This window comes from Corythoichthys intestinalis, chromosome 16 (assembly GCF_030265065.1).
Source record: "Corythoichthys intestinalis isolate RoL2023-P3 chromosome 16, ASM3026506v1, whole genome shotgun sequence".
NCBI classification, from domain to species: Eukaryota; Metazoa; Chordata; class Actinopteri; order Syngnathiformes; family Syngnathidae; genus Corythoichthys; species Corythoichthys intestinalis.
In genome coordinates this window covers 48,017,051-48,036,752 of record NC_080410.1, presented here as the reverse complement: position 1 = coordinate 48,036,752, position 19,702 = coordinate 48,017,051, and the positions used below count along the sequence as shown (strand labels likewise).

Below are 19,702 nucleotides of genomic sequence, written 5' to 3'. Positions count from 1 at the left end.
ATAAATGCACCTGCTCTGTGATAGTCTCAGGGTTCTGTTTAAAGTGCAGAGAGCATTATGAAAACCAAGGAACACACCAGGCAGGTCCGAGATACTGTTGTGGAGAAGTTTAAAGCCGGATTTGGATACAAAAAGATTTCCCAAGCTTTAAACATCTCAAGGGGCACTGTGCAAGCCAAAATTGAACTTTTTGGCCACAATGCAAAACGATATGTTTGGCGTAAAAGCAACACAGCTCATTTCCCTGAACACACCATCCCCACTGTCAAACATGGTGGTGGCAGCATCATGGTTTGGGCCTGCTTTTCTTCAGTAGGGACAGGGAAGATGGTTAAAATTGACGGGAAGATGGATGCAGCCAAATACAGGAACATTCTGGAAGAAAACCTGTTGGTATCTGCCCAAGACCTGAGACTGGGACGGAGAGTTATCTTCCAACAGGACAATGATCCAAAAAGTAAAGCCAAATCTACAATGGAATGGTTAAAAAATAAACGTATCCAGGTGTTAGAATGGCCAAGTCAAAGTCCAGACCTGAATCCAATCAAGAATCTGTGGAAAGAGCTGAAGACTGCTGTTCACAAACACTCTCCATCCAACCTCACTGAGCTCGAGCTGTTTTGCAAGGAAGAATGGGCAAGAATGTCAGTCTCTCGATGTGCAAAACTGATAGAAACATACCCCAAGCGACTTGCAGTTGTAATTGGAGCAAAAGGTGGCGCTACAAAGTATTAACTCAAGGGGGCCGAATAATATTGCACGCCCCACTTTTCAGTTTTTTATTTGTTAAAAAAGTTTAAATTATCCAATAAATTTTGTTCCACTTCACGATTGTGTCCCAGTTGTTGTTGATTCTTGACAAAAAATTAAAATTTTATATCTTTATGTTTGAAGCCTGAAATGTGGCGAAAGGTTGCAAGGTTCAAGGGGGCCGAATACTTTTGCAAGGCACTGTACAAACTACATCCACATAATGGTACGGTAGATATCATATTTATATGGGACTAGATGCAAAATAACAGACTCGGTGGCGTTAGCAGCACATGTACAGAAAGCTAGATGCGGGCGTTAGTAAAGGGAGAAACAATGGTAAAAAGTAACTGATAAATGACTTTTAAAGTAACTTAGTTACTCTGGTAATTAAGTTCAGTAAAGTAACTAGATTACTTTTTTGAGGTGTAATCAGTAATTAAATTACTTTCTCAGGTAATCTGTGACAACACTGGTAAGGTGTAATATCCGGGCGTTGTCCTACCTCCTGAAAAAGCTGCGACATCTCGCACACCAGACAAGAGTTGGATTGCATCTCGCACTTGTGCCTGTCAGAGAGGAAGAAGTCCCGCAGCAGCGGCGTGTGCGTGAGGGCTTGCACGATGCAGTTCATGAAACACGTGTTGCCCAGATTTATTAACCCTCGTAAACCTGCCGGGACACAAAAGCGGGGGTGTGAGACAAAACAAGCCACACGCACAATTTAGATCCTTCGAATTAAGCACGCCATCCATCACGCGGCATTTATCTCGACGGCCTAGCTACGAGGAGGGAATGGTTCTTTTGGAAGAATGCGCTACGGTACTGATGGGGCGGGTTTGCCAGATGAACTGTGGGAACCCTGGAGGACGAGCCAAAGCTGTGAATGGATTCGTTTACGGAGCTGCTGTCTTCTCGCGCCCGCCAATAGAGCAGGTGAGACGCAGCCAGGTTTTGGGGAGAATCCAAAGGAGTAGGTGTTGGGGTATATTTTTCGGGGGTGGTAGTAAGCTTTTAATAGCTTTGCAGTGCATTCAGTACCACCACGCGCGTAAATGCGAACAATATAATTAAGAGACGTTTAAACACTGCCCACCTATGGTACAGTTCATAGTGATTTTTCTCCGCTTTGGATTGTGTCGTAATAACTCCAGCTCTCGCTTGGTGGGCTCCCACGTGGTGTATTTCTCACCTATTCCTGTGGAAGGAGAAAGCAAAGAGTTTTGTAATGTATTTAATAGGGGTGGGAACCTGTTGTTACCTCACGATACGATACGATTTGCGATAAAAAGCTCACGACAACGATGATCTGAGGATATGGCGATACAATGATTATTGATACATTGGTCAGGAAATCATTTGAGGATGTTCTACAAACAACTAATCAACAGAAAAACAAGCTTCTGCTGTGATTTGAAATGAGTTTATCACTAGTAGACGTCCAATCCATTTGAACTGGGAGGGTGGCAGCGAATGAACTTTCGTTCACTTAAAGCTAGTTACCTTGTAGCTGAACTGGATGCTAAAGCCAAAAAGTCCCACACAGTGGCAGAAACATTAATAATACAGTGGGGCAAATAAGTATTTAGTCAACCAGTAATTGTGCAAGTTCTCCCACTTGAAAATATTAGAGAGGCCTGTAATTGTCAACATGGGTAAACCTCAAACATGGGAGACAGAATGTGGTAAAAAAAAAAACACAGAAAATCACATTGTTTGATTTTTAAAGAATTTATTTGCAAATCATGGTGGAAAATAAGTATTTGGTCGATACCAAAAGTTCATCTTAATACTTTGTTATGTACCCTTTGTTGGCAATAACGGAGGCCAAACGTTTTTCACAAGCTTTTCACACACTGTTGCTGGTATTTTTACCCATTCCTCCATGCAAATCTCCTCTAGAGCAGTGATGTTTTGGGGCTGTCGTTGGGCAACACGGACATTCAACTCCCTCCACAGATTTTCTATGGGGTTGAGATCTGGAGACTGGCTAGGCCACTCCAGGACCTTGAAATGCTTCTTACGAAGCCACTCCTTTGTTACCCTGGCTGTGTGTTTGGGATCATTGTCATGCTGAAAGACCCAGTAGCGTCTCATCTTCAATGCCCATTCTGATGGAAGTAGATTTTCACTCAAAATATCTCGATACATGGCCCCATTCATTCTTTCCTTTACACAGATCAGTCGTCCTGGTCCCTTTGCAGAAAAACAGCCCCAAAGCATGATGTTTCCACCCCCATGCTTCAGGGTGGGTATGGTGTTCTTCAGATGCAATTCAGTATTCTTTCTCCTCCAAACGCGAGAACCTGTGTTTCTACCAAAAAGTTCCATTTTGGTTTCATCTGACCATAACACATTGTACCAGTCCTCTTCTGGATCATCCTAATGCTCTATAGCGAACCGCAGACGGGCCTGGACGTGTACTTTCTTCAGCAGGGGGACACGTCTGGCAGTGCAGGATGAGTCCCTGGCGGCGCATTGTGGTACTGATAGTCGCCTTTGTTACTGTGGTCCCAGCTCTCTGTAGGTCATTCATTAGGTCCCCCCGTGTGGTTCTGGGATTTTTGCTCACCGTTCTTGTTATCATTTTTGATGCCACGGGGTGAGATCTTGCATGGAACCCTAGATCGAGGGAGATTATCAGTGGTCTTGTACGTCTTTTATTTTCTAATAATTGCTCCCACAGTTGATTTCTTTACACCAAGCATTTACCTATAGCAGATTCAGTCTTCCCAGGCTGGTGCAGGTCTACAATTTTGTCTTTAGTGTACTTCCACAGCTCTTTGGTCTTGGCCATAGTGGAGTTTAGAGTGTGACTGACTGAGGTTGTGGACAGGTGTCTTTTATACCGATAATGAGTTAAAAGTTAGACCTCCTTGACAGCCAGAAATCTTGCTTGTTTGTAGGTGACCAAATACTTAATTTCCACTGTAATTTGGAAATAAATTCTTTAAAAATCAAACAATGTGATTTTCTGGGGTTTTCTGTCTCTCATGGTTGAGGTTTAGCTATGCTGACAATTACAAGCCTCTCTAATCTTTTCAAGTAGGAGAATTTACACAATTGGTGGTTGACTAAATACTTATTTGCCCCACTGTACCTGCCTGTAAAGCCATTGTAAGCAAGATACGCGGCCCTGACGTGGTTAAAGACATTGCCAAAGTCCCCCATCTGATAATTCTGAGCTTTTCAAGCCTAACCGGTATAGAAAAATAAAAGCAGAGAGCGACTCAGAGCTGTTGAAGAAGATTCCCGCCAGGTTATCTGCTTTGTGTTCATCTAAACAGGCTCATGTTTCACAGTCAGCAAGTATAAATGCCGAGGCATTATTTTATAATTTGATATACTGTACAGAAAGTAATGATGGACGATTTTTGGTTTGTGGTGTGCGGTGAGATTTTTTTCCAACGTAAAAACGTACCATGACTCAGAAAAGGTTGAAAAACAACCCAATTTATGATGTGCATGTATGCGGACACCACTCTTTATGAGGTTAAGTATTTTTATTATATGAAGAAAAAAAGTCACTTGCACTATAAAGGGTGAAAGGTTTCTTTTTTTTAAGTGATAATACAATAGAGCTTTCTTTTATCAGTTGCATGAGACAAAAATCAACATTTGATATGATAAAGTTATCATTTGAAAAGAAATGGGGAGGGGGGTCATACCAGTCTTTAATTACCTGACTTCTTTAATGTTAGCATGACAACAAATCACAAATTGTGTAAGCAACCATGGCTATACCTTGTAATTTCCAGGCTTTCCTCTGTTCCTCTTTGGCAATCTGTTCCATATCTTTGTCGTATATGTAGTCTTGACACACAAAACAATATATTCCGCCGTACAATAAGTCTATAGCTAGAAACAGGAGGGAGAGAAAGAGAGAGATTGCGCCATAATTACAACACGGCAACACAATGGGCTTTACTTGGCAGTCGGACGTGGAAACGAGCGCCGTCCCTTGGCCTGGATTTCCCACTAGGCCCGATCTTTCCCGTCTTGACAATCACCGCCGAGGACGGAAACAGAATTCTCGGCACCTGTTTGCAGCCGCTGACGACCAGCCTCCTCCATTCTCAAACAATACCTCTCTAGCTCTGTTGCCATGACGACCTATTTTTAGTCGACAGCAATCTTTACATTTTTGGCATTGTCCACACTGGGGAAAATGAGCTAATGTATGATGTTGCATGATATGGTTGTTCCACTGGAGAATGTCCTGTATTCTAGTGTGGACTTTTTGGATGTGAAAATGTCTGGAAATCACAATAAGTCGTAGGTCTAATTGCAGTTTTATCAGTTATGGAGTTCAAATTGAAATGGTAGGCAAGCTGTTGTTGGAGAGGGGCTCATATTCCAGTAACACAGAATAACACTGTTATTCAAGGGTGGGAAAGCATTAGCCCGAGGGCCAAATACAGCCCGAGAGTACATTTGATACAGGCTCACCTAAGCAGGTTTATGGGACTGTCATTACCCAAAATTTTGGGGGCTCAGATCTGGAGACAATTACGTGAGTCAATACGATCCGAGTTACGAGTAAGTCCTGAGTCTTACCTTTTGTGGGCAAGTTGAGCCAAGCCGAGCCGAGTCTTAAGGTCAGATCGAGTCGAGCCTAGTCGAGTCTTGAGGTCAGGTCGAGTCGAGCAGAGTCTCGAGGTCAGGTGGAGTCAAGCCAAATTGCGTCTCGAGGTCAGGTAGAGTCGAGTTTCAAGGTCAGGTCGAGCCGAGTCGAGTCTCGAGGTCAGGTCGAGCGAGACGAATTGAGTCTTGAGGTCAGGAAGTGTCAAGCCGAGTCGAGTATCGAGATCAGGTCGATCAGGTCGAGTCGAGTCGAGTCTCGAAGTCAGGTCCAGTTGAGTCTCGAAGTCAGGTTGAGTTGAGTCTCGAGGTCAGGTCAAGTCGAGTCTTGAGGTCAGGTCAGGTCGAGTCTTGAGGTCAGGTCGAGTTTCGAGGTCAGGTCAAGTCGAGTCTTGAGGTCAGGTCAAGTCGAGTCTCGAGGTCAGGTCGAGTCGAGTCGAGCAGAGTCTCAAGGTCAGGTCAAGTCAGGTCTCGGGGTCAGGTCGAGTCGAGTCTCGAGGTCAGGTCGAGTCGAGTCTCGAGGTCAAGTTGAGTCGAGTCGAGTCTCAAGGTCAGATCGAGTCTAGTCTCAAGGTAAGGTTGAGTCTAGTCTAAGTAAGGTTGAGTCTAGTCTCGAAGTCAGGTCAAGTTGAGTCTACCTCAGGTTAAGTTGAGTCTCGGGGTTAGGTCAAGTCGAGCCAAGTCTCGAGGTCTGGTTGGGTCTCATCCAGCCGAGTCGAGTCTCGAGGTCAGGTCGAGTCGAGTTTAGTCTCGAGGTCAGGTGGAGTCGAGTTTCGAGGTCAGGTCGAGCGAGACGAATTGAGTCTTGAGGTCAGGTAGAGTCAAGCCGAGTCGAGTATCGAGATCAGGTTGATCAGGTCGAGTCGAGAGGTCGATCAGGTCGAGTCGAGTCGAGTCTCGAAGTCAGGTCCAGTTGAGTCTCGAAGTCAGGTCGAGTCGAGTCTCGAGGTCAGGTCAAGTCGAGTCTTGAGGTCAGGTCAAGTCGAGTCTTGAGGTCAGGTCAAGTCGAGTCTTGAGGTCAGGTCAAGTCGAGTCTTGAGGTCAGGTCAAGTCGAGCTGAGTCGAGTCTCGAGGACAGATTGAGTCGGTCAGGTCGAGTCGAGTCTCGAGGTCAGGTTGAGTCTAGTCTCAAGGTAAGGTTGAGTCTAGTCTCGAAGTCAGGTCAAGTTGAGTCTACCTCAGGTCAAGTTGAGTCGAGTCGAGTCTCAAGGTCAGGTCGAGTCTAGTCTCGAAGTCAGGTCAAGTTGAGTCTACCTCAGGTCAAGTTGAGTCTCGGGGTCAGGTTGAGTCGAGCTGAGTCTCGGGGTCAGATAGAGTCGAGCTGAGTCTCAAGGTTTGGTTGGGTCTCGTCCAGCCGAATCGAGTCTCGAGGTCAAATCGAGTCGAGTTTAGTCTCGAGGTCAGGTCAAGTAGAGTCTCGAGGTCAAGTAGAGTCGAGTTTCAAGGCCAGGTCGAGCCAAGTCGAGTCTCGAGGTCAGGTCGAGCGAGACGAATTGAGTCTTGAGGTCTGGTAGAGTCAAGCAGAGTCGAGTATCGAGATCAGGTCGAGTCGAGTCGAGTCTCAAGGTCAGGTCGAGTCGAGTCTCGAGGTCAGGACAAGTTGAGTCTCGAGGTCAGGTCAAGTCGAGTTTTCGAGGTCAGTTCAAGTTGAGTCTACCTCAGGTCAAGTTGAGTCTCGAGGTCAGGTCGAGTCGAGGCGAGTCTCAAGGTCTGGTTGGGACTCGTACAGCCGAGTCGAGTCTCGAGGTCAGGTCGAATCGAGTTTAGTCTCGAGGTCAGGTCAAGTAGAGTCTCGAGGTCAGGCCAAGTCTAGTCTTGAAGTCAGGTCGAGTCTATTCTCAAAATCAGGTCGAGTCAAGCTGAGTGGAGTCAAGCTGAATCTCTAGTTCAGGTCGAATCAAGCCGATTCGAGTCACAATGCTGTAAAGACGAGTCATGTTAAGTCAAAAGGGTGTCAAGTCGGGCCACAGGTTAGTCAAGGCCTTCACCACTGTTTCCTAGCCCACCCACTGAGCACTCAGGTTTATCTTTGAGGGAAACCTTACTGTCAAAGTAAGTCAATGTAGAAAAAAAACTATGCAGTATAGTCTGCCGGGAAATTGATTAATTTTTGATTGCCATGATGTTCTGTGAGGGTGTGGTGAGAGCAGCCAAAGAGACCCAAAACAAATCTACAATCCAAGTGTTTTGAATCAGCTTGTCAAGTCTTGAGTCATTGTCTCACAAGTCGAGTCTCGAGTTATTGGCTAACAAGTCGAGTCGGGTCTCCAGTCTTGGACCATCCCAATTCAAGCGAGTCAAGTCCGAGTCTGTTTTTTTTTTTTCTTCAAGTCCGGGTTGCGAGTCATCAAATTTGTGACTCCAGTCCAATTGTCTACAGATCTGATCTGGAGAAACTGATGATTAGATAAACTGAAATGCCACCAAAGCCTCAATCTAGCTTTTACTTTTGCAGTATATGAATGTTCCATTCTAATGAATAACAACATACGAAGCATAAAATCAATCCACCCATTAATACATGTATGAAGTGAAGTCCTTACCTAAATTGTGCCTCTTGCTTTTGGCGTGCTCGTGGATGTGTTTCTTGCTAAAGCAGCCGAAAAAAACACAGTACAGACAAGAATGCAGTCTGTTCAGGTGGGCACCGCACATGTGACAGATACAGGACTTGGCCTGAGGAAAAGGAGACAGATACATGGGAGAAAGAGAGGGATTTCAGTTAGGCCAAATGTGAGGGGACTCTCTACAGGGGGAAAAAATTCAAGCGAGAGCAGCGGAACAGCCTGCCATGTGAATTTGAAGTCGTATTCTTCAGCACACCGCTCGTCCGGAGACAGCCCAAGATTACCCTGGCGCAAAACCCGATGCGGCCCAATGGCAACATATTTCCTCTCTGAACTCTCTTGCACAAGTGAGGCAAGATGGGATTTAATGCTTGGCAGGCACCAGTGGACTCAGGTCTTGAGCCACTGCAGTTTGCGAGATCACAGGCAGGACCGACCACAAAACGGAACGCAATTTGTCTGATGTGTGCTGACGTAGGATATGGCAATGGGTCAGGAACTCATTATAGGATATTCAACAAAACAACTACCATAATTTTCGGACTATAAGCCGCTACTTTTTTCCCTCATTTTGCATCCTGCGGCATATAGTCAAGTTTGGTTTGCTTGTTTGTTGATTTATTTGGGTTAGTAGGTAACACTTTATTTGACAGCGGTGTCATAAGAGAGATAAAGTGACACTATAATGGGCATTAATGAATGCTTATGACGGTTGTCGTTTAGTGTCATCTGGCAAATTATGTCATTAACTCTATTTTTTGGTTCTTTTACATCTATTCAAAAGTGAGATAATTTGCCAGATGACAGGAAATGACATCTGTCATAAGCATTCATGGCAGTGTCATGTCAAAGTTATGATGGTCTTATGACAGTCTTATGGTGCCACTGTCAAATAAAGCGTAACCAAATACCATAACTAGCAATTAATGAAACAACTAGAACAGTAATTGAAGAACTTTTTAGCTCAGAAAATGAATTTTGATTGTAATTCACATCTGTAGCACTGCAATGCTAGCTAGGAGGCATGTTGGACGACAACAGTGTTGACAGCAGGTGGCAGCAGAGGTTGACTGTCCCCCCCAAGGGAGCAGTGATGGCCAAATGAAGCTTCTTGAAGCAATGAAGCTTTCCAGTTAATTGGTTCAAAGCGTCATGGGTTCATTTGGTCTTATGACAGTCTTATGATGCTGCTGTGAAATTAAGTGTTACCAATTAACTCATTTGCTCCCAAAAACGTATAAATACGTTCTATTTTTAATTGTTTTAATGTCCCAAAGACATATTTATACGTCTTTTACGTTTTTTTTCACAAGAGACATCTCTAGGATCTGATGCAACTCCAAAGCACAATGCTGAAAATCCATTTTAAAGCAATAAAACTGGCCACTGGAGGGCAGTAGCGCATTTGGTAAGACCTGCAACCCAATTCAACGGAACGAACGGCCGGGCTGCACAGCCAGGGCGCCGGCGGAAGATGACCGAATGGACGTCCAGGACGCCAGGCGCGGGAAGTTCGAGCAGGATGACCGGGAGAACGTCCGGGACGCCAGGCGACGAACGACCAAGTAAGACGACCAGGAGGACGTCCAGGATACCAGGCGGCGGACGACCAAGCAGAACAACCAGGAGGACGCACGGGATGCCAGGCGCTGGCGACCAAACAGAACGACCGGGACCACCAGTGCAGCGGACGATGCCGTTTAGTACATGCTGCTCGCTGAGCAGAGCCCGCGCCGCCTTGCTCGGCCGCTCACGTGCCCCGCACCCTACAGTGTCCCGCGACTCAGCCGGAAACGCGCACGGCCAAACCAGTCCCCCCCCTGGCACACAACATGCCCCACAGAAGTTTCCCAGGCAAACTCCGCCACGAGGCAATGGTCACCACAAAAGAAAGACTAAAAAAAATCCATCTTGATGAGACAGGCGGCGATGAGGGAAAAGTTTACCCCGGCTGTCGCAGCCACAACAGCGTCATCTCTCAGTTCAATAGTTTAGTTATGTGTAAATAAATTGTTACTTTGCTATCAAAGCTCTATTTGTCTTGTTGTTTATGTTATTTTGTCGAAGGAAAACATTATTCAGATGTTTGGGATGTCACAAAAGCAAAAAATAGCTGTGTTAAAGTCAAAGTTATGTTTGAAATGTATGCGTTTAAAAAAAGCTCAATTTCTGTTTTTTCATCAGAAATTGGAAAATTGCTCAAACTACTATTTTCTAATTTTCTAATGCTGATTTCTAAAGAATGGAAAAAGATATGAACTAACTTTTCCGCTGAAAGAAGAGAGTAATTTTTCTTTTGGTGGGTTCCATGTTTATATACCAATAGAACAGAATTTTCTGTGGGCCTTGCAAAATCAGTCAAAATCCAGTAAAACGGCCGGGAGCGAAGGGGGTTGCACCGGTGAAAATGACTGGGAGTGTATGAGTTCATATCTTTTGGTGTAAATATCCCATGATACAGTTAGGACAACTGCTGCTTTCCAGTATGGCTTATCTATGAATAAATGCAGTTTTCGTGTCAAATTTGGCGGGTGGCGGCTTATAGTCAAGTGCGTCTATAGTCCGAAAATTACGGTAATAAACAGAAAAACAAGCTATTTTCATCCTTCTGCTGTGACTTAATCACTTGTAGACGTCCAATTCCTTTGAATTGGGGAAAAACACGATATTAGACAGAATGGCGGACGAGACTAATGTGTCGAAAAGTCGAAATCGAGAAAGTCGGGTACGTCCTAACCCGGGGACTACCTATACAATGTGTTTTCCGTTCTTCCAGTGAAATCGGAGCTATATTTGTATGATGACGCCTGTAAAACAAACGTGCTCCCATAAATACACCGCGTTTTAGCAAATGCCGGGTAAACAAAAGGCCATTATGCCAAATCTGGGGCATCTACTGTAAGAGCTCCAGGTGTATTCTCGTTTGAGGAAGAGAATTCGGAACAATAACAGCAGCGATGGAGGAAGGAGGGCGTGCGTGGCAGCAGACTTTTACAAGGTTTCAGTTTCTGGTGGGCTGTGTGAAAGAAACTAGATCATAACACAGACGCACACTCCCCCGCAACACAGAAAAAGCTAATGGACACGAACTCGACAACCCCGTGCTGTATTGTCTGCATTTTGCTATGGTTTGACAGGAGAACTGAGCCACAGCATGCCGACGTCGACGGCTGTTAATATGGAAGTTGGTTTCACTTCCCTCAACCAGGTTGAAGCACCGTAAAAATCAAGATTGAAGGCTGAAAAAGAACACGAAGACAAATAAACAACAATAGCAGGGTTTTTGAATTTGAAACCTTTATGACCCAAAATTTGTGCCAGATCTTTATAGGGTTGTTTTTTCAAAAAGCTGTCAATTTAACAGGTTAATAATGCTGTTAACTCAAATTCCCTTTGACGCTGTAAATTATTTTTCACACGCAATTAATTATGGCCCTTCACACACCCCGCAGTTTGATGGAAATACACCTTCGGACCACCAGGCGCTTGTTTCATTTCTTTTTTTTTTTTTTTTTTTTTTAAACCAGTCCAACTGAGTGTCCTTATGGTCTGAACAGTTTCAAAGGGATCCTCTCTTTTTAAGACAAGTAATTCTTAAAAGATAAATTATACTATGAGCTATAATAATTTGGTATTAAAACCCCTCTTAATGTTTTTGTTTTAATAAAGTTTGTAAAATTATTTTAAGTGATAGGTCGCCATTCTTGTTACATCGCAGTGCTTGACGTCACCGGTCCCGTAGCCGAAATTCCAGCGTGTCACTCGTTAGCTTTCCCAACATGTCGTCAGTTCTACCCTTCCTATTTGAACCAGATCTGAAAAGTGAAGAGCAGGACAGCACTGTCGGTCGTTCACAAGACGAGTTTCAGGGAAAAATGCGTGCAGCAAATACCTGATAAGACAAAAGTTGGGCAAAACTGGTGATGCGAGAGTGTATGCTGTTTGGAACTCCGGTTGGGAGCGAGAGTGTATGCTGTTTGGAACTCCGGTTTTATTAGCAGATATTCAAGGTAAGCATATTGCGTTTTCAAACTTATCCCAATATAATTATGTGGATTGTTTGCATCCAGAGCTGTCATGTGCATTATGTACAGTACAGGCAAAAGAGCACACCTTGTGTAATCCAGGTCTTGTACATTGTAAGGCATGGTAGCTAGGATACGTGTATAAAAGTACCAAAAAGGGGAGAAGCTTCCACTTAGGCATATTTATTCACAAAAAATATTTCCACCTTGACCACTCTTCACTCGGGAGCTCAGCAGTACGCAAACACGCGTTTCCTGATGAACTCCAACATTGTTGTAAGGTCCACGTCAGAGTCACTGCCGTCACTGTAGCGTGCCATAGTGCTTTAATTATTTAGTATGATTTGGGGAAAACTCCCACGATGAATAGTCAACAAAAAAGATAGCAATAGTAATCCAAATCCCTGTTTTTTTACTCACTCGAAGATCCAGGAATGAGACCGATCCCATGGCAATGTCGCAGCCGCGATCAGGCCATCGATTCCACAAAACAGACTGATCCGAAAAGCGCTGTGGGACCGACGAATCAAAAAAAATCGACAGATCCGAAACCAATATTGCAGACGCAGTGGGACCGTTGGATCCAGAAAATAGACGGATCCCTTACTCGACTGAGGATCCAGGAAAAATGTTCGGGCGCCAGTTGTAACGCGTGGTGGGTAGGATACGTGCATGCAGGGACCAAAAAGGGGGAGAAGCTTCCACTAATGCAAATTTATTCCCTAAAAATAATAATTCCACCTTGGCCACTCACTTCACTCCCCTTGTTTCTATTTGACTGGAAATTGCATCCAAAAGCAGCACATCGTGGCAATTTACTTCGCGAGTTTAGGCAGCAATAAGCAATTGTTGAACATGCTACACATTTGGAAAGATCCCAATGACGCCATCACTGCCGGCCCGCAAACCATGACGCCAACTAACGGTCAAAATATGGACTAAATATTATAAAATATTGCCATTAATTTAACATTTTATGTGTTTCTGACAACATATTTTATTAGAGCCTACATGTATTTAAGTTAGAGGATCACTTTAATGTATCACATGGGAGTCTGATATCCTCCCATTGTGGTTGTTCATGAGGTTTTATTTATGAGGAGAAAACGGCGAACGGGAAGGGATTATGGGGGGGACAGAAATTAGGGAAGCAGACAGAAGAGGGGAATAACGAACAACAGCAAGAAATATATTTTTACACGCCGATACTACCGATGAACATATTGGTGCTGTCGTTAGCTAATTATATTTACCTGTGGACATCGTGGGGGGGCCTGATAACCGAGGATAAAGAGGAGGGGAGGTAAGTTAACGGGGAGGTGATTAGGCGGGGTGGAGTGCACACAAATCAGAAAAGCGAGGTGTGAATTACATGTAAGTGTGGATACGTTGACATCCTATTCTATGCTACCTGACCGCTAATCCTGGCACCAACAATTAGAGGTGGGAATCTTTGGGCACCTAATGATTCGATTACAATTCAGAGGCTATGATTCGATTATAAATCGATTATTGATGACACCCCCCCCCCCCCCAGCTATTATCTGCTTTTCATGTTTGTACATTAGTTACAAAAACTGTAAAAAAAAAAAATAAATAATAAAAAAAAATAAAGAAGCCTCGCACGCTTAAATAAATAACTACACATTCAATTAATTTAATGCTGTGAATCAACAGTTAAAGTTGTTAAAATTGCTCCCGTTATTCCATTATTTCCCTTTTGTCTACTTTCGACATGTGAAAGTTTTAAAATTATTTTAAAGATAGATTCAAGTCAATATTTTACCGATTTAGGAGTATTTTAGATAAAAAGTTAATTAGGGTTCGCTTGGAATGTTCACTAAAACAGCCTTGCAGGGAAGTCTACTGCCTTAAGCTGGCGGCCGATTACTAACGCCCGCATATAGCTTTTTGCACATATGCTGCTAACGCCACCGAGTCTATTTTGCATCTAGTCCTATATAAATATGATATCTACCGTACCATTATGTGGACGTACTTTGTAGCAGCTGTCTGCAGCAGTCAGGTATGTTGTTGTGTTTTTTATCTCGTGGCATGAGTTGAGCTAGAGCTGTGAGTTGAGCATTGGCATTACCCGAGGGGCCGGGTAATGACAAGCATGATGTTTAGCTACTCTCGCTCCATTCCTCATTGCGTCCCGAAGACCACACGGCGCGCTGAGTGTGTTTTACTTCCGCTTTACTTGGCATATTTCAATAATCGGAATTTGGATGTTTGTGAATCGTTCTCAAATCTTCCACGGCCGAATCGCGAATAATCTAAGAATCGGAAATTTCGCACACCACTACTGACAATCTCTCCACCTAAGTGTGTCTAATTGCATCCAGTCATGCGTGAATCCACTGTGTGACAGTCCTGCAGAAAAAGGGCCCCAGGACCCTGGCACCGCCCCATCCAATCGGGAGGGTCGAGCGAGCGCATCCCACCAGGAACCAGGGCGGTCCCCCAGACCACCCGCACCCCCATTAACAGCCCTCGGGGAAGGGAAAAGGGGATGCGCCACCGCTCCTCGTCCCACCACTGAGCGCCCACCCGGACACCCAGCCACCACCGCGACCCCCCAACCGACGCAGCACACAGCGGGACTGCCACGGCCCACTAGGCCAAGGGCAGGACAGGATCCCTACCCGGAGGGGGCAAAACCCCGCCAAACTGCTGGCACCCAGCCAGCAATCCATGCCCAAGGAGGATGCCCGGGTAGAAAAGAGAGAGGAATGCGTAAAGCCTGAGTTATACTCCCGCGTTGCGATGACGGCGTAGCGACTACGGCGTCATCAACATTCGATAGTTCTGCGGTGAGGGAACGCGTTGCTCTGTAATTCACCGCCAAGCCACTAGAGGGATGTGGCGTTATGTTTGTACGGTTTTGGGGCATGCTTGTTTACTTCCGCTAGTCAGAGAAAAAAATAAACAATGCAAGATGGAACTCTTGAAAGTAAATATTCTGCTCATCAACAATGAATAAATATGGAACATACAAATGTTGACGGGCAGGCGACGCAGAAGACGGTTTCGAGGCGGTCAGGCCGACTTTTGATGCCGCACAGAGAGTTTTAGACTCGGGTAGAGAGAGCTAGCTGTGGCGGCTAGCTTCAAACTGGCGTCGAGCACTGTGTTCAAGGTCTGCAAAGCCCTCCAGCCTGATTTGTTTGCCGTGTCCTACAACCAGCCAGTGGGAAGCCATAGCAGATTTCTGGCGTCTAGGGAACTTCCCAAACTGCGTTGGGAGGCTTGATTTTAACGTTATCATAAAAAGCACCGAGGCACTCTCAATCAGTGATGATGTATTGTGTGTGTGAACTGTTTGTTATTGAAAATTAAAGATCAAAACAACTCTTTTGACACCAAATCTGTGCTTTATTCTTCATATACTTGAAACATACACAGTAAATGATGAAGTACACCAACCAAAAATACGACATAAAGTGATAAAAAGTTGGCAGTTTTTGGCCGACTGGGTCACCGCTTCGTGTGGCCACTCGATTCCGAACACCCACGTCTCGGTGGTTCTTCCATTTTTTTTTTTTTTTCCAATCGCCGACCTTGCCATTTGGCAATCACAATAATAATGTCTTGACGAGACTTGCTCTTCGATGATACTCCCGTCGGCTTGGTGCATTTTTGCGTGTAGAAAATAATGTTTGATTCTATTCTACAATGGCGGTGTTTTCGCGGTAAACCGGAAACAACAGTCTGAGCGGACCAATCACAGTCCGTTTTCATCACGTCATACACGTCTAGGTGACGCGAAGGTTAGAAAATTCGAGAGGCGCGCGTAAGCCTACGGCGTAGGGTCGTAACTCGATTCATCCTTGACGCTGTAGGTCTGACGCGGAAGTATAACTCGGCCTTAAGCAGGAGACTGACAAGACGCCGGTAAGGGGCTGCGCAGGATCGGGAGCCCCGCAACCCACTGCCCAGATGAAGAGACGCTTGTTTCTTATGAGGCTTAAAAGTAAAATTTGTGAATTTGTTTTATTTGCATAAGGTAAACACTAGAGGTGTGCGAAATTTCCGATTCTTAGATTATTCGCGATTCGGCCGTGCAAGATTCGAGGACGATTCACAAACATCCAAATTCCGATTATTGAAATATGTCATGTAAAGCGGAACTAAAACACAGACAGCGCGGTCTTCGGGACGCAATGAGGAATGGACCACATTGCGTCCCGAGAGTAAACTTCATGCTTGTCATTACCCGGGTAATGACAATGCTCAACTCACGGCTCTGGCTCAACTCATGCCGCTAGATGAAAATACAACAATACCTGACTGCTGCCGAGAGCCGCTACAAACTACGTCCACATCATGCAACGGTGGGTAATAGATATCATATGTATATAGAACTAGATGCAAAATGAGATTCTCAATGAAGTTAGCAGCACATGTATTGAAAACTAGATGCAAAATGACAGACTTGCCGGCGTTAGTAAACGGCCGCCATCTTAAAGCAGGAGACTTCTCTGGAAGGCTCTTTGTAGCGAACCTAATTAACTTTTTATCTAAAATACTCCTAAATCGGCAAAATCTTGACTTGAATCTATCTTTAAAACAGTTTTAAACTTTCACATGTCTAAAGAAGACAGAGGGGAAATTATGGAATAACGAGAGCAATTTTAACAAATTTAACGGTTGATTCACAATTAAATTAATTGAATGTAGTTTAAAGCTGCTGATACAGAATGGGGACTTGAGTATTTTATTTACTGCTTTGAATTGTTAATTTGATATTGAAATAGTTGTTTATTTAAGCCTGAGAGGCTTTTTGTACAATTTTTGTAACTAATGTACGAAACATTGAAAGCAGCGAATAGCTTGGGGGATCTGTGGGTGTCATCAATAATCGATTTATAATCGAATCGTTGCCTCTGAATCGTAATCGAATCATTAGGTGCCCAAAGATTCCCACCTCTAGTAAACACATTGGTCTACTTCTATTTTAGTAAAGTATACTATCTTGTTTATTTGAAACACATTCACACACACACACACAAAAAAATTGTGATGAATTACATGTTAACTATCGACAATTAAACATGATTTAAAAAAATGTATTCGCTTGACAGCACTACTTTTTCACTTACAAAAAGTAGTCGATCACTTTATCGAGTTAAAAAGCAATACTTTAACACCAAAGAAGGAGATAGAGAAAATATCTATCCATCCATCCATCCATCCATCAATCCATTATCTACCACTTAATCCAGGGTCGGGTCATGGAGGCAGCAGCTTTAGCAGGGAAGCCCAGACTTCCATCTCCCCAGCCACTTCAACCACCTCCAGCGGCGGCATCCCAAGGCGTTCCCAAGCCAGCTGAGAGACATAGTCTCTCCAGCGTGTCCTGGGTCGTCCCCGGGGCCTCCCACCATTGGTACATGCCCAGAACACCTCCACAGGGAGGTGTCCAGGAGGCATTCGAATTAAATGTAGTGAGGAATCACGGCTTGAACCTGAGTCCCTCCCGGATGACCGAGCTTCTCACCCTATCTCTTAAGAAGAGCCTGGACACCCTGCGGAGGAAACTCATTTCAGCCGATTGTATCCGGGATCTTGTTCTTTCGGTCACGACTCACAGCTTGTGACCATAGGTGAGGGTAGTAACATTTATAAACTGGTAAATCAAGAGCTTCGTCTTTTGGCTCAGCTCCTTCTTCACCACAACGGACCTGTACAGCGTTCGCATCACAGCAGACGCTGCACCAATCCGCCTGTCGATCTCTCGCTCTCTCCTACCCTCACCCCAGAACAGGACCCCAAGATACTTGAACTCCTCCACTGAGGGCAGGCTCTCATTCCCGTGAAGATTAAAAACCAACAGGGTGAACAAGCAGATTATCTTAAATTGCTTAAAGAAAGACATGGACTGACACCAACATGCTTGAAACAAAAATACCCGTGCGTTGGAACGGCTGATCTATGCAAGTGGGCGGATTGGAAATTGGAAATTCTGCACAAGTGGTTAGGTGTGAAAAACAGTCCTATGCATATCTATAATGACAGTGGACAGAGAGTCCAGTAAGTGGGTGCGTTTCCAGATGAACTGGCAGAATGCGGCATAAAACTCACACCAGTTAGTGCGTTGACTGAGCCTTGGTGGGCTCAATAGTGATGACAATGCAGTACAGAGGGTATTCCAGCTAGCAGACACTAAGCTCTGTATATTCTATTGAAAAGGTAGATAGCCAACTGGCTGTGACTGGTTTGGGAAGGAAAGGATGACGCTTACGCATGGGTAGCTTTCGGGTGTAGGAAAAACAGCGAAGAGAATGTAAATTAAATGTTTAAAAGGTTAATGATAAAAACAAGATTCAATTCAACTGACCAGTAAACGGTCACTTTATCGTTCCGTTGAATGAAAATGAAAATCTATTAATTCTCAGTCATTGTTGTTTTCGTCAACGATCATTTTTTTCATGACGATGACGGGACAATAACCAGCTAAAAACGTGTCTTGGGAGACTAAAACACAATGAGACAATTGGCAGTTGTTGTCTGACGAGAAGACAACAATGCGAAAATGTGCCATAGTTTCTGTCATATGTTCACAATGTGTGTAATTTTCTTATTGTATGTAGTTAGCCTGCATCTTAGCTATGTTTCGGTCGTGTCACTCATGTGATGTGCTGCACACACACACACATGCTTGTATGTTTTTATACATATGGTTGGATTTGTTTTCTTTTCTTTGCAAGAAAGAATACGCAATGTGCAATGTTGCTTTAGCCTTTAAAGGTCTGTGCGGAGTGATTTTCAAATACTAAATGTAACTAATTGCGTTAGCTTTAGCATTAGCATTCAGCATGGTGAGCGTCATCATAAACTCTCAGACCACTTTTTTTACATAAAGTCCGTGGGTTCCAGGTGGGTATTATTGTTTTTTTTTTTTTTTTTAAATGTATTGTTTTCCTGCTTAGTGCGTATTATCATCACAAAGTTGTCGTTGTCCTTGTAGACACTACAATTTGCGCTTGTCTGTCAATGTTCATTCAAAATTGTTGGAAACCTTTATTTAGAATTTGACAGATGAAGGCATTTCGAGTAATCGGCGACTAAAGTTAGACGAAATTAGGCTGAATTTTCATTTACGAAAATGAAATGACTAAAGTATGACTATTTTCTTCCAAAAACTAAGAAGAAAATTAAAAGGGCTCCCAAAAACAACACAATTCTCAGTACACATCAGCAACTTTAGCTTCACTTTTCTACCAAGTTGTCCAGTTGTGTTGGGTTCACCATGTTCCAGTCGCTTTTTTCACTGAGGAACTGCGTAAAGGTGATGGCAATGGCTGCGTCACCTGTGCTAAAAGCGCGACATTTTAAATTCTCAATGAACAGACAGGCTTTCATTTCATGTTCCTGGTCCCTCACTCGGGTTGATTTACTCTCACAGTTCCCAGGCGATGTAACTCCTCAATATCAGCAGCCGTGAGCCGCGCGCTACCCTGGGCTTTTAATGTTCTATTAGAGAAGCTATTGATCAGCCAGTGGCTCAAATGACTGTAACAAGCGTCAGCCAGGTAGCGGGGGCTCATGTTTGCAAGCTGCTGGACCGCATCTTCCATCTGGAGCGCGCTCTTTCATGCGCTCTTTGGCCAGTGTCCAAAGCGATGACCACAGCACAGTGAAAAAAAACACTGCCGGCTGATTGAAGAGCAGATGTAGGCCGGTAATTACCAGGATGAATAGTTAGGTCAAGGGATCAAGCCAGCCGCATACTTCATATCTAACTGTAGACCTTGTGAATTTCCGCATTTCTTC

At 44.2% G+C, this 19,702-nt stretch overlaps 1 protein-coding gene across 3 annotated transcripts in view; it reads right to left on the bottom strand.

Annotated features, from left to right (window-relative positions):
• The window catches only part of LOC130932117 (ubiquitin carboxyl-terminal hydrolase 22-like), a 63,845-nt gene that overhangs the window by 26,017 nt on the left and 18,126 nt on the right, over positions 1 to 19,702 (bottom strand). For 2 of the 3 annotated variants that reach the window (XM_057861526.1, XM_057861527.1), the window contains 4 exons: positions 7,875 to 8,007; positions 4,495 to 4,608; positions 1,847 to 1,948; positions 1,256 to 1,422 (listed from right to left, as the gene is read on the bottom strand). In XM_057861526.1, the coding sequence (XP_057717509.1) occupies positions 1,256 to 1,422; positions 1,847 to 1,948; positions 4,495 to 4,608; positions 7,875 to 8,007 (516 nt within the window). The remainder of the gene's footprint in view (positions 1 to 1,255; positions 1,423 to 1,846; positions 1,949 to 4,494; positions 4,609 to 7,874; positions 8,008 to 19,702) is intronic. The other variant, XM_057861528.1, reaches the window with a different exon arrangement.